Consider the following 14595-nt stretch of genomic DNA (forward strand, 5'->3'; position numbering starts at 1 on the left):
GCGTATACGACAGCGTGTACCAGTTCCTGCCAATATCCAGCAACTTCGCACAGCCATTGAAGAGGAGTGGACCAACATTCCACAGGCCACAATTGACAACCTGATCAACTCTATGCGAAGGAGATGTGTTGCACTGCATGAGGCAAATGGGGGTCACACCAGATACTGACTGGTATCCCCCCCAATAAAACAAAACTGCACCTTTCAGAGTGGCCTTTTATTGTGGGCAGTCTAAGGCACACCTGTGAGGTGGGATGGATTATCTCAGCAAAGGAGAAGTGCTCACTATCACAGATTTAGACTGGTTTGTGAACAATATTTGAGGGAAATGGTGATATTGTTTATGTGGAAAAAGTTTTAGATCTTTGAGTTCATCTCATACAAAATGGGAGCAAAACCAAAAGTGTTGCATTTATATTTTTGTTGAGTGTATGTCATAATTAAAACTTCTGGACCTAACTATTTGACTAACTTACAGTAAGCTAGTAAAAACATTGATTGCACAGACTGAGTGGATCGATCACACACACACACACACACACACACACACACACACACACACACACACACACACACACACACACACACAGACACACACACACTGGCAGCTGCACTGCCCACGTGTCCGTCAGCATGACAATGAACGTCATCATGTTTTAGGGGTGTGGTTAAACTGCTGAGACTCTAACCGTGATGATGAAGTGGTAATTAGATGGTGTGGAAGTGAGGCACTCACCCGTTGCTAACCACTGCAGAGTGTCCAAAACGGTTGGCGTCCCGATGCAGACCCGGCCGGGGAAGGACTGTCCAATCATCGCATGCTGAGAAACAAAACACACAATTCATCAGGGATGATTTTCCTTTAACAACACGCCACGGGGCGATTTTAACGCAAATACAAACTCATCCTCCTCAAATAACATCTTGTTTTATATGGAGCTTATGGACTCATGATGTCATTGGACAGAGGTGTTTGGCGATGGCGATATCAGTGCAGAAGAACTTGGGTTCAAGTCTTAAGGGTTGTGGCACTTTGTGACTTCCTGTCAGGTTGGATGTCTTTGGCACGAGGTCTCTTCAGAGGGCTGACTTTGCATTAAACAAACAGGTACTTCTGGAGACTCCGATGAGGAGAATCACCTGCATGGTGAAGAATCATCATGTGGCACATTTCTCTGAACCTGATCCAGCCCACCGGTGCTGCAGTGTGGAGGACCTCAGCAGCTGGACATGGCCAAGGACACGCTCACAATTCACCTGGTGGTTACGTTTCAGAGGTGGGGATGGATCAGTCGTCCTTCTGGGTGGCTGGCATGAAGGAGCCAAGGTGGTTCATTATAGTTTTATAGTTTTACACAATTGTTTGCTGAAAAGGGATTAGAACACACCTCCTCTGCAATAACACTTTGTTCTGCTTGTTTTTACAGCAACACCGTCCCCTCATTGGTCATGTTCCACATTTCATTTTGTCACGACATCAAGAGTCTCACATTAATGTTGGTTTAGTCCAGAGTTTTGTGCATTCATTCATTCATTTTCTGCCACTGATCCGGGTCCTGGTGACAGCGGACATCTTTGGCCAAGTTCTCCAACTCTTCCTCAGGGGTAGCGAGGTGTTCCCAAGCAAACTAGGAGATGTCCCAGGACCTCCTTCCAGTTGGACCTGCCTGGAAGACCTCCCTATGAAGTAGACCAGGAGGTGTCCTCACCAGATGTCCGAAACACCTCATGAAGCTCCTTTTTCAATTTCGAGTTTCCACCACTTGTATCTGTGTCCTTGTTCTTTCAGGTACTACCCAAAACTCAAGGATAGGAGTGTAAATGGAGAGCCTCACCATCTGGCTCAGCTCTTGATTCATCACAGCAGAGCATCTGTAAAACATCAGGCAGTCCATCTGTCTACCTCACGCTCCATCGTTCCCCCACTTGTGAACAAGACCCAGAGACACTGGAATTTTTCCACTTGGGACAAATTGCATTTGCTCAAAGGTCAACATTATCCAGATGATGTATTGTTGGGTTTCATGGCAACATTTGCATCCAATCAGAGGCGCAAGCAAGAAAAACGAACAGGTTGACCCATAATTCAACCTACTGTCCTCATTTCATCGCAGTGGATAAAAAGTCATTATCTTAACCTTTTCACATCAAATTATGGTGATATGGAGAAAATAGAGGAGATAATGTGGGAGATGACTTCATAAAAACACTTTAAAGCATCATGAAGTTGCCGTCGCTCTCGTTATCTGCTGTGTGTATTTTATTATTTGGGTTTTACAGCTCTCCTTTTTTAATGACCCCCGATGTGCTGCCATTACAGTAAAACGAGTGTGGCAGTGTGTGTGTGTGTGTGTGTGTTAGTGTAAATGTGTCATTTAGCCTCTGAGTCATCCCTGAACGGAGAGCTGAAGGATTCTGGGATTCTGGGACACCAGGCTGCTAACAGCCTCGTTAAGCCGTTAGCCGCGCTTGTTTAAGAGCGACGATGGAACAAGGACACGCTGTAAGATACAGCAGTGGGAAGGGGGCGGGGTCTCATCAGTGCCAGGACTGATGATGATGACGCCATCAGGTCCAGGGGACATTTCAGTAAACTGGATTGGGTGGAAGCTTGATGCCGGCCCAAATGTTGGTCCTGACCCAGAATTATCATCTTTGCAAATAAATCTTTATCGCTTTAAGTCTTTACCGCTGAGTGACGGCGCACTTTGGTAGATTTTAGCCTTGAGTTTGACTGGAACTGATGTCCTCAAAGATCAGGCAGATTCAAGACCGGATCTGGATGGAAGAATTTTAAATATGAAATTTACCATGATAGAAATCGGGCCATGCTTTTTTTTAAGTGTCTGCAAAAAGTATGTGACCTGTTTCCATGGTGTTTCCATGTTGTTCCAGTTACAAAATGATTTCAGTAAACCTGTTAGTCTGTCTTAAATTGAAAATACGTTCCTGAGCCACAACCTTTGATCTGGATTCCAACATTCGATTGTGAGCATTGACTTTTTCTTTCCTAATGAATAATCTTTGATCCTCTTTGCTAAACTTTGATCCTGATCGCTAATTACTGAGCATTGGTTCAACCTAAACCTTGATGCTGATCACTAATCTTTGATCATTATCTTGACATTTGAACCTTATCTGACTTTTTGATTCTGTCCCTGACCTTTTAAGCCTGTTCATTGACCTTTGATCCTTAATAATTACATCTAGTCCCAATTACTGATCTTTGATAATAACCTTGACCTTTGATAGTGAAAACTGAACTTTGATCCCTCCAGGTATTTGATCCCAATCACTCATCGTTAATCATTTTCCTGACTTTTGATCCTTATCTGATTTTGTATCCTGAGCTTTGAGTCTGTTCACTGAACTTTGATCCTTAATATTCACCTCTAATTCCTGACATTTGCAATTAGGATGAAAGGCCAGTGTTCATGATCAAATGTCAGTTAGGATCAAATATTTGATCCTGATCACCCATCTTTGATTATACTTTTGACTTTTGATTGTGAACACTAATCTTTGATGCTTATTGCTGATCTTTGATCCTGATTGCTAAATTATCATCCTAACACTGACCTATGACGGTGATCAATGAACTTTAATCCCTTAATTACAGACAATTATTATTGATGTACAATTTCTTCTGTGTAGCAGTCGCAGGACCTCCAAAGCTACTTTTAAAAACTGGAAAATGTCACTTGAAAGTTTTCTTTGCTTTTAATCTTGTGTTTTAATGTAAACACTCCCTTGTCACTTGACTTATTGTAAAGCACTTTCAGTTGGTTTTCTTTTTTAAATTATTATTATTATTATGATTATTACAGCTCGTGAGCAGGTTGCTCTGTCAGTTAGATGTTGACCTACCAATATGTAGACCCGGGTTTGATTCCTGGTGTGTGTTTCATGCTACATGTCTGTGTCCTTGAACAAACACTTGATTTGCGTTGTCCGGCCACACAGTGGTGTACAGGTACCAGCCCTGCCTGGGGACCTAATGCACGTTGGACTGGTGTCCTGTCCAGGGGGAGTCGTAGACTATTGTTCACTTTAGATACTGGCTTGACGGACCTCAGGGCCTGTATCGGACTATGATGACTACTATCTTTCTTTCTTCTATTTTTTCTTCTCATTACAAAAAGGTTGCTTGTTTGATCCTGACCTGTATGACCTTGTTGTAGAGGTCATATGCTTTGTCTCATATTTAATATATTATAATCAACCTTTTCCAGATTGACCCAAACTCATACCTCAGTGTATTCTGGGTAAAGGCTTCAGCGATCCCTGTCATGTTTGCCAGAGGGAGTTTGGGGGTGAAAAAAAAAGGGGCAGCTGGCTCAGACCCCAAACCAGCGCTCCACCAAAGACAGCGGATTAAAATTCAGTGATTATTACGTTTTTAATCCAGTCTCCATGATCTCACCAACCAGCCAGAAATCTGGAGCAGCCAAGTTCTCCAACCAAAAGCACTGCAAGTCCCCCCACACACACACACACACAAAACAAGGCAGCTTTTAATTTCCGCTCAGGATATGAGAAAAGTCTGTGTTAAAAATGCATGCTGGGACACAGAGGGAATCATGGGTCCAGATCGAAGCGGGCGGGCACGCTGATTGACACTTTGATCTGATGTGCACCAATGGAGGACTTGATGAATAAAGGCGTGTGCAGGAGAAGGGCGATGAGCGAGGGATTGAACGCCAGATGCTGTCTGCACCTCCTATATATCAAGTCATCCTACATCTTCCAAACAAGCTCCCAGCATGCCACGGGCCTGTCGGGGCGCCGTGCCAAGTGTGCGTAGTGTGGTGTGGGCGTGATGCTTCAAGTTGGAGAGGACGGCGTTTTTATTCAGAGTTCATTTTCCTCCCAAATCTAATTAGACGGGTGAGGGTGGTGGTGGGGGGAGGGAGGGGGGTGCTGGAGGGGAAGGGGGAGAATTAAATCCAAATGAAAAGTGCCATCCGTGTCGACCTGAATCTAATGTGTGGCAGCAGAAGAGCAGGAGAAGCTAATACACCAGCGTCCCCCTCCAAGGTTAACGCAGCAAAACAAAAACAAATTAGCGCCAGAAACCCAGCTGCTGGCAGGGATGGAGGAGCAAATGAAGACAAAACAAGCGATGGGGAGAAGTGACTTCCACAGGTGGAACTAATTAATTATCTCCCGGGGAGATGACAGAGAGCAGAGGAGATGTTAACGGAGGAGAAAGTACAGAGTCCAAAACGATCACGACAAGATCCAGAGTGCGCTATGTGCACAAGTTCCAGGATCCATCCGGTCCACGAGATCCTCCTTCTGATGGAGTCCAAGCTGACCACGAGGAAAATTACCGAGGGTTACCTTCAAGGCTGCAGGGGCAAGAAACTTGATGCCTGTTGACGCATTCCCGTCACAGAAGGCTACAGTCGTTTGCAATATGTAATGCAAGACTGGCGAGTAAATTCCAAGTGTAAAATTCAATTAATTTAATTTAATTATCTCAGCATTGATATTCCTGTCCCTGCGCCTTCGACCTTTGAGCTCGAGAGACACCTGGGAAGAGCTTATTGAGTCATGAGGTCATTGGACAGAGGTATTTGACTATGCTGATATCTTTGCAGGAGAATGAGAGCCCAAGTCTTAAGTTCTGGTGCTTCCTGTCATCTGTATGGTTGTGAGACTTAGACACTAAGGTGATGACTGGATGTCTTTGGTACTACAAAGTAGCAGTAGGTCTTTTCAGAGGATTCTTGGGTGCCACTGGAATTACTTTGTTTCAAAAGAGCGGCTGCTTAGGCAGATTAAGAGGAGAAGTTCTCTTCTTCTCTGACCCTGATCCAGCATGCAGGTGCCTCATTGCTGAGGACTCCAACAAATGGAAGAGGCTGGGCCAATGCCTGCAGACAGATGGCTCCTTTCAGGAGGATGGACCAGTTGTCTGTGTGGGTGGTTGTTAATCAGGACCCAGGGTAGTGTGATAGTGGGGGGGATGTGATGCTCCCAGAATTTACTTGACAAAGAGCACATGTGCCATCTGCATCGACGGGGTGGTAGTGAAGAGAAGATCATTCCACCGGTACCCAAGGAGGCTCACCAACACACCAGAGACTCTTCTTCATCCATAAACTGAACCTATACATCATGAACATCATGTAACCTCTACTGGTGCAACACCAAACGTATTCTGGCCGGATGCATGATGGCCTGGCAGAGGGAGTAATCCAAGCAGGAACCTAAAGTCATTCAGAGAGTTTGTCAAAGCTGCAGAGCACATTAGATCCAAACTGTTGCACATACAGGACCTCAGCACTCAGAGGAACTAGAGGACAGTCATCAGGACGCCTTCCCCTGCTGTTGTGGGTTATTTTTGGGGCCCTACATCAGATGGGGACCTGTTCCCAGTTGTGCTCTCTGTAGTTCCACTCCTTCCAAATACACCATCACAGTGGAGTATGTGACGCCTCCAAATGGCAGCGTGTTGCACTGCAGCCTTCCAGTCCTCATGCTCGGCGGATGATAAAGCTGATCAAATGTGCCAACACAAGCACTAATGAATAAATAATGATTATTTATAAAGATGCTGGCGTGTTTGTGCAGAGTTGAGGGACGTGTGAATGGAAGTATTTACTGCGACTGCTGATGAGGTAAAAACAAAAACCAAAAAAATTTAAATACTCCAACCCCATGTTGGTTTGTTGTTTCATTAAGAGCGGGACGTAAACAAACGCTTTACTGTTCAGTATCACTGATTTCTCCTTTTTCCCAGCATCATTACGAGCATTATCTGAGCATACGTTGATTGTGTTCTGCTAATTCTCTCCCATCATCCTCTGTGCTTCCTTCTCTCTCTCCCTAAATCCCTCCTTCATTTTCTCCTTATTTCTCTGTGTTTTCTGTCCTTTTCATCAGCAACATGATGTTACGTGGAGAAGATGTTTCTGTTTGTTTATTTGTTTTGACATGATTGTCACATTAAGGTGGTTATCACACTTACAAAATGAAGCTGAGGGATCAGGACGATAGTTTCATTCACATCTTCTTCTTCTATTATTGTTATTATTATTATTATAATTAGGGGAGGTGATGGTCTAGTGGTTAAGCGTTGGGCTTGAAACCAGAGGATCCTCAGTTTGAATCCCAGCCTGACTGGAAAATCACTAATGGCCCTTGGGCAAGGTCCTTGATCCCCTAGTTGCTCCCGTTGTGTAGTGCGCACCTTACATGGCAGCACCCTGACATCGGTGTGATTGTGTTTGTGTGAATAGGTGAATGTGAGGCATAATTGTAAAGCACTTCGAGCATCTGATACAGATGGAAAAGCGCTGAATGCAGTCCATTTATCACACACGGCAGGAATATCTTATAAGATTATCTTTAGAGCATCACGATAGGGAAGATCGGGTCCAAAATCAGCCTAATTATCCTGCCATGTGAACCAGGTATTATTGGGTTTTCAATGGTGATTTTTATTTATTTATTTGTTTTTTCCTGCCTTGCCCTCACTGTGTAATGACTCGGTCTTGGCCTTGGCATCGTCTGGTCTCGAAGAATAAACCGAGACCGGTTCAAGGCTGCTCATTTTTACCAGTTTTTCACACTCTTTACTTCGCACCAAACATCATGATAACTGTCGGCATACGACTGTCTGCAGGTGCGGTGCTTCAATGCACTGTTTTCCAGCCACCACAGTCGTACACGCAGACATAGACTCATGCTAAGCTATATTACGTTTCCAAGTACTAGAGTGTAAAAATCTTCTGAAACAGCCTTACCACGACCCAGGCATTTTTAGATTCCTTTGCCCAGGTAATGTATTAATGTCTGTGATCCCAACACATTGGATTATACTCGTATGAGGCTGCATCCAACGCACTTGACTGTGGCTTCAAATTACTCATGAGTCTTTGGGAACAGGCCACAGCAACTACGACTGCCTTTGAGTTGTTGTGAATCAGCCTTGGCCTCAGAGACCTAAGACTCTGGCTCGGGCACGGCGTTGGGGGAGGTAGACTCATCTACAACAATGTTGGAACCACTTTGGTTTGTAGATGGCAACCATCCAGGCAGACAATTGGTCCATACTCACGTCTTCAAAAATTAACCACCTACCTGCCAGAGTGAAGTGACATGTGGGTGTCCCCTTGTCTTTCTCCAGAGACTGGAGTCCTCAACACTGAAATACCTGTGTACTAACTCATGCACAGAGAAATGCACCACATGTCCACAATGTCGTAGCTGACGCTTCCTGACAATGCAAGTGATACTCCTCATTCAAGTCCCTCAAAGTAACCATTCATTTGACACAAAGTCATTCCAGTGGTACCCAAAGATCCTTCAAAGAGTCTTGGGACCAAAGACATTCAGTCTTCACTTTTGGTTGCTGGTGACCATGATACAATAAATCAGAAAGTACCAGGACCGTAAAGACTTGGACCATCATTCTCCTGTAAAGATATCGAAATCATCACACTCTTCTGTCCAGCGACATCATGATTCCATAAAGTCTTCCCAGTCGTCTCCCAATCTCAAAGGCCGAGGACCCAGAGAGCATCACTGCAGTGACTTGGTGCTTAGCACCCTCAAAGTTCTGGGGTTGGCCATGTTGCTTCATGTCCAAGCATCATGTCTGGTCTTGAGTTGGTCCCCGGGCACCAGACTGTGTCTGCTCCGACTTTTGAAGCAGATAACATCAACTTTACACCAAAATCATTCAAATGGTGATACAAGCAACATTAGGCACACTGGTGCGCCTTTGTATTCTTATTAATTTTCCCCAATTAGCCATGTGAAAATCCGGTAAGCGATGGTGACCAAGTGGTGCACTTGGTTCCAATGTGGAAGGTTCCTGGTTCAAAAGCCACCCCTGCCCATTTCTCCATGTAATGAGATGTTGCAGCAAGAAGGGCATCCAGTGGAAAACATGTGCCAAATCCACATGCAGGTCCACCTTGGATTTTCTGTGGCAATCTCAAGGGAGCAGCCGAAGGGGCTTACTAGCCATATGAAAATCCAAGAGGGTGGCCATTTTTCAAGATGGCGGCCATGATGACCTTTGAAAAGTATTTTTTGCCTTTAATCGGGATGTAATTCCCTGAATTCCATCATCTTGGTGTTGATCTGTATGTTTTGAAGCATGCTGAAATCATTTTTGCTATCCACATCTTGAAAAATGCCTGCCAACTCGGATTTTCAAGTGGCTAATTGAGGAAAATTAATAGGAATATAAAGGTGCACCAGTGTGCCAAATGCTGCTTGTATCACCATTTACATGATTTTAGTGTAAAGTTGATGTTATCTGCTCCATGAGTAGTAGATACAGTGTGGTGCCCGGGGACCAACTCAAGACCAGACATGCTGCTTGGTCATGAACACATTTGAAAAGTGTGTCCTTCTGAGCAGTTGTGCCAAATTTGATGCTTGTATCACTGATTTTTCTGTTGTCAGCTGCACTATAGTGGTTGGATTGTGTCTAAGTGGGTTAAATGCAGAGGACAAATGCTGTTCTTTGTATGTTCATTGACAATAAAAGCTCTTATTCTTATTCTTCTTCTCCTCACATCTGTCAATAACGGATTCCGTCTCGTTGATGGCGTCACTGCTGTCTGTGCTGAACACACACAAACAATAAGACATAATATGCACCTCCTGGTTCTGGCACACTATCAGGACCATCGAGACTACACTTACAGCTTCACTCCATCACAGTTGTGCGCTCCTCCTCCTCCTCCTCCGCCGTTCTGCACTGTGCACCACCTCCTGCATCTATCCATCTCTCCCTCCTTCTGTCTCCATCTCTTTGTCTCTGTTAATGTCTTTGCCTCTCGCTGTTTTCTCCTGACGGAGTCCCTTTTTCCCTTCATTCCTTTGCAACAGCTCCCTGCGTATCGTCATTTCTCTGTCCCCGTCGAGCAGTGGAAACATCCTCGCGCCATCTGCGCCACAGCGCAACTGGAAACACGTAATGTCGTCTTTAATCATCTGTAAAAAAAAAAAAGCTATTCCTCCATCTCTCTCCCGGTGTTCTGTGGTTTCACTTTCATTCATTCCTTCACATTTTTTCCTCCTGTTTAGTGAATTTGCAGTCTGGTTCAGGCAACCAAATGGAGGCAGACGCTCACAACCATATGACCAACCCACCAGGAGGTAACAGCTAATACCCCGTCTACCGGGGCAAAAACACTGCAACCCCCATCCGAGGACGCAGCAGTCCGCCGACATCATTGGATACTTAAACCCAGGTTACACATAGACGGTTTTGTCGGCGGGAAGTACGTAGACCGAAGTTCGTGGTAGTTCCGGCTGTTTTCGCGGTGGAAAGTGGCGGAGCATTTCGCCGGCATTTTGAGCGCCGTACTAGCCGCAAATACGCGGATAAAACGCAGCTAAATCCACCGAATAATGCAGCGTTTTGACGCCGTAGCATCCGGCACACGTCAGGCAATGGGGGTTAATACCCAGTTCTATCCTTTACAATCGCAGCTTAAGACGCGCGTGAGAACGGCGGTGTTCTGCTGCTGCCGATAATGCCCTGTGTACCGCTGGATTTATCCAGGCAAATCCTGCGTTACTCCAGGAACTTTTGCATATAGGCACCGCCCCCAGAGTATAATAGGCTGAAGCAGCTGTCACTGCAGGGGGAGGGAGATCATACTCAGCCTTTTCTTCTCCTTCCTTTTCCCCTCCTCAACGTGTTGCTCCGTCTCCAACACAGGGCTACCCTCTGCTTTTGAACCAGACCTCTTGGTAAGTCCTTGCCACTGCCAGTTTTCTTTTAGGAGGCATACTGGAGCTTCTCTGCAAAAATATCTGGAGCTGGCCGCGAGTGAGAGGCCTGCATGCAGCGCGCTAGCGTTTTTATACTGACCGCCGCCTATCGGCCATTTGGAACGCTGTTAACCGGGAGGTGGCGTTTAGAATGGCGTACTGTCCGCTAGCGCCGCCATTTTGTCTTCCTCTGTCGCCGGTTAAAACGCCTTTGAGGACGCCAATGTGGGCTCTATCGCCATTTTACACACGGCGTTGATTAGGGATACAACGCCGGCCGCCAATTACAGCGGTGTAAACTGCGGCACTACAGGAAGGGGCGGGATGAAACGGCGATTAAAAAGTATCAAACACCATTGTTCACATTGTCTCCGTCGTCACGCAAATTCTCCGGGAGCGCTCCCGGAATTATTCGACATGTTGAATAATTTTTTCGACGATTCCCGGTAAAGCCGGAACTAAGCCACGCCCCCTAGTGCCAGCGTTAACAACGGCGTGTGATCCTTAAGATGGCCAAAAACTCTTCCGGGAGCTCTTACCGTCTATGTGTAAACGGGGCTTTACACACACACTCAAGGCCACCAGTCATCAGCAACCCTACTGCCACTCCCTGGGGACCACCAGGCAACATCAGAGTCGCCAAATAACACCCCAACAAAAGGGCAGCTGGGGAACAAGGTCCCGCCGAGGGACCATCGTCTCGACGTGAGTCTGTCGCGTTTGTCGGGCAACATGAGAACATCAACAAGTGACTTTTCCTGCACAGTCAAAGATAACGTACATTCAGACGGGGCTCGTAGAAGCTGTTCTTTTGTTTGACAACTGAGTTGACACATTCGGTTTTATACGGGAACCTGAAACCGTGCACGTGTGTGTACCTGGCGTGTTCTTACCAACGTCATAAGCCAGGAAGTCAGCAGAAAAACATTTGGCTCCGTTGCTTAGTGACGTGTCATTGTGAGTGTTTCCCCCAAACACGAGTATTGTTCCACTCAGCAGCACCGCCGTGTGGAGGTAACGTGCCAAACCGCTCTCCCTCAGGATAAACCTACACACACACACACACACACACAGAATGGCAACTTGATGTCAACAGATTGCTGATGTTGCTCATGTAGAATTGTCAGAATAAGTGCAGGTTCTGATCTGCTCACAGTTAGAACCCCTTCAATATAACACGACTAAATCGTCACTTTTATAGCCAGTTGTTGTTATGAGTCACATTCAGCTGATTGTGGCATCCGTGTGCGAATGGTTAAACTTGTGACGAGTCAGTATTGTAAAATAGTTTGTCCCGTTGCTAAACAAAAAACTGAGAGGACCACTGATCCATCAGTCAACTTCTAATCCACTGTTGGATTACGGTGAAGGACTTTAAAACTCAAAGCCCCCCCAGACGTGATGTCATTGGGATGTAATGAAGCTACGATTTAGCCTCTGGACGTTATCTGGTGCTGTCACTGGATTTATGTTGGGATTGCTGATCATGGAATGTTGTGTCTGAGCTAATTTTGTTCTGAAGATGGAAAGATATCATTGATTTCTGTAAATTACCAGTTTGTTGAGAACTGGTTGTTATAAAACATGATGATTAGGTTTTATAGGGTGCTGGGCATGTTCCTGGGCTGCTCTGATGTTACAAGGTTAAATCAGTACGAATGTGCTGCCTGTGGGGATCCACGGGCTGTAGATTGGGTCGTGTTTATAAAATAGGTAACTGACATTTTTCAAAGGTGACAATAACTTATGCAAAGTTGCCATAATGATTTGGAATGGAGTGTGAGTCCAGAATGTAATTATCAATGTCTATTGTTCGCTGATGTTACGAAATATCTGTAATTTTTATAAAAAATATAGTCCTAACCACTTTCCGTGTCGGTGACCTTCATCCTTGACCCAAAATACATAAGGATATCAAACAGCAAATGTCAGCTCTCCCTGGTTTCTCCGTGTTCTGCGGTACACACACGCACACACAGAGAGGCCACTTGGCGTACAACACAATTTTAATTTTTTTTATTTAACCAGGTTAGTCCCATTGAGATGAAGACCTCTTTTGCAAGGGAGACTCAGACAGTTATCAAGTTTCCAATTCACCTAACCTGCATGTGTTTTTTTAAATAAGGTCCATCTGGATATCGTGAGCGTGCACTAAAGAGACTAACGTCATGGCTCACGTTCCCTCACAGTGTTGGTGGTACACCTCATCGGAGTCTCATAATTAACCGTTAGTTTGACACAGAGTCATACAAACCAGCACCTAAGGACACTCAAAGAGACCTAGAACCAAAGACATCCAGTCATCGTCTTAAGTCAGCAGACTTGTGACTGGATGTTGGCACAAATTCACATGTAACAATCACCAATTTGGAACCATTTGCAGGGATTACTCAAGCACACATTATGCATGAATTATCGTGCGATTAATTAATATTTTGCAAAAATGCTTGTGTAGAAAGTTGCAGACTTCAGTTATGAAGATGAATGTTGAGCTTTTGCAAAGTCGTATTGGCTTCATATTCAGTGGTGGGCACAGATAACCAAAAAAATAGCTTCGATAACAGATAATCAGCTAACTGAAAAGATATCTTTGATAAAGCTAAACCGATAAACCACCCAAAAATCTATCGGATGCTACAGATAACCCTAACCCTAACCCTAACTACTAACAAGCTGATTTTGAGTTTTAACACCATGATCACTTCTGGTAGAATCAAAGGCAACGACAGACCCAAACAATGAGTCAGCACTTCTGTTTTTATGCATCCTGCCCCCTGCTGGAAGCTCCTGTTTATTACATAGCTTCCAGCAATGAAGTGGCTGAGAGGAGCAGTGAAGCTCAACTCTCTACTCAATAGAAGTAGCGCCGTGAGGTGGAGGTCTTAGAAAATAAAGCAGTGCTCACTTATGGTTTGGTTTATAAATAAAATTAATACTGATAGAATAACTCCATTAATGTCAATTCTGTCATTTGTACAAAGTTAAAATATAACATATATCTTTTAATGTTGAATAATGCATTAATTCTGAAGTTTTGTAACAAACACAGATGGATGCCAAAGGATTATGGGTAAAATGTGCCTCCGCTAGCACTGATTGCTTAACTCTTTTATTCTATGTAAACCAACATGTTAATGTGAGGTGTGTCACGTGTTGGTGTTTACAGATAAATGTGCTTTTGTAAAGTATGCCATTTTTTTATTTGTAAAAAAAAAAAAAAAGGCATTTTCAAAAAAAAAGCCAAGTTGTAATTAGATAACCGTCTGTTATAACCGGTGTCAAAATAAATAGAACACTGCCATCTACTGGTGCCCATAAACAGTGATCATCTCTTTGGGAGAGCAGCTTCTGTTTCTTTTCCCCCCTTTCTTCAACTCATGTAAAGTCTTGTAATGTTTTTTTTTTTTAAACTTTGATGTCTCCCACCGAGAGCTTTGTAGAAATAAGGAATGTAAATAAATTTTGAAAAAAAAGCTTTGTTTCCACCTCCGTTGGAAGCCTTACGGGACAAGTTTGAACATGCCCAGCTGTTAAACAATTTCTCGGATACTCACTCGACTGAAAACCATCGAAAGCCACCTGAATTTTACGAATGGTTATCAACACGGAGGTGTTTCTCTGTGGTGCCGCCATGAGTGGCTTCGTGCCGACGCGCGAATCCGTCCACACGTCTTTCATTACAAAATCTCCTTTAACAGTGGAATGTCCGGATAAACTGCTGATCCCGACCTCTTCTGAAACTTTTCTGTTCTCTCACGACGTCCTGGGTCAACCGAGGCTTAAATTTGGAAGTTTTCAGCTCGAAACAGGCTGACGACGGCGGCTCAGAGCGCGATGTGCCGTCCGGCT

At 44.6% G+C, this 14595-nt stretch overlaps 1 protein-coding gene across 2 annotated transcripts in view; it reads right to left on the bottom strand.

Annotated features, from left to right (window-relative positions):
- The window catches only part of atrnl1a (attractin-like 1a), a 449940-nt gene that overhangs the window by 354811 nt on the left and 80534 nt on the right, over nt 1-14595 (bottom strand). For both annotated transcript variants that reach the window (XM_034184477.1, XM_034184476.1), the window contains exons 10-11: nt 11640-11794; nt 737-821 (exon numbers count right to left, since the gene is read on the bottom strand). In XM_034184477.1, coding sequence (XP_034040368.1) covers nt 737-821; nt 11640-11794 — 240 coding nt within the window. The remainder of the gene's footprint in view (nt 1-736; nt 822-11639; nt 11795-14595) is intronic.

This window comes from Thalassophryne amazonica, chromosome 13 (genome assembly GCF_902500255.1).
Source record: "Thalassophryne amazonica chromosome 13, fThaAma1.1, whole genome shotgun sequence".
Classification (NCBI taxonomy): domain Eukaryota; kingdom Metazoa; phylum Chordata; class Actinopteri; order Batrachoidiformes; family Batrachoididae; genus Thalassophryne; species Thalassophryne amazonica.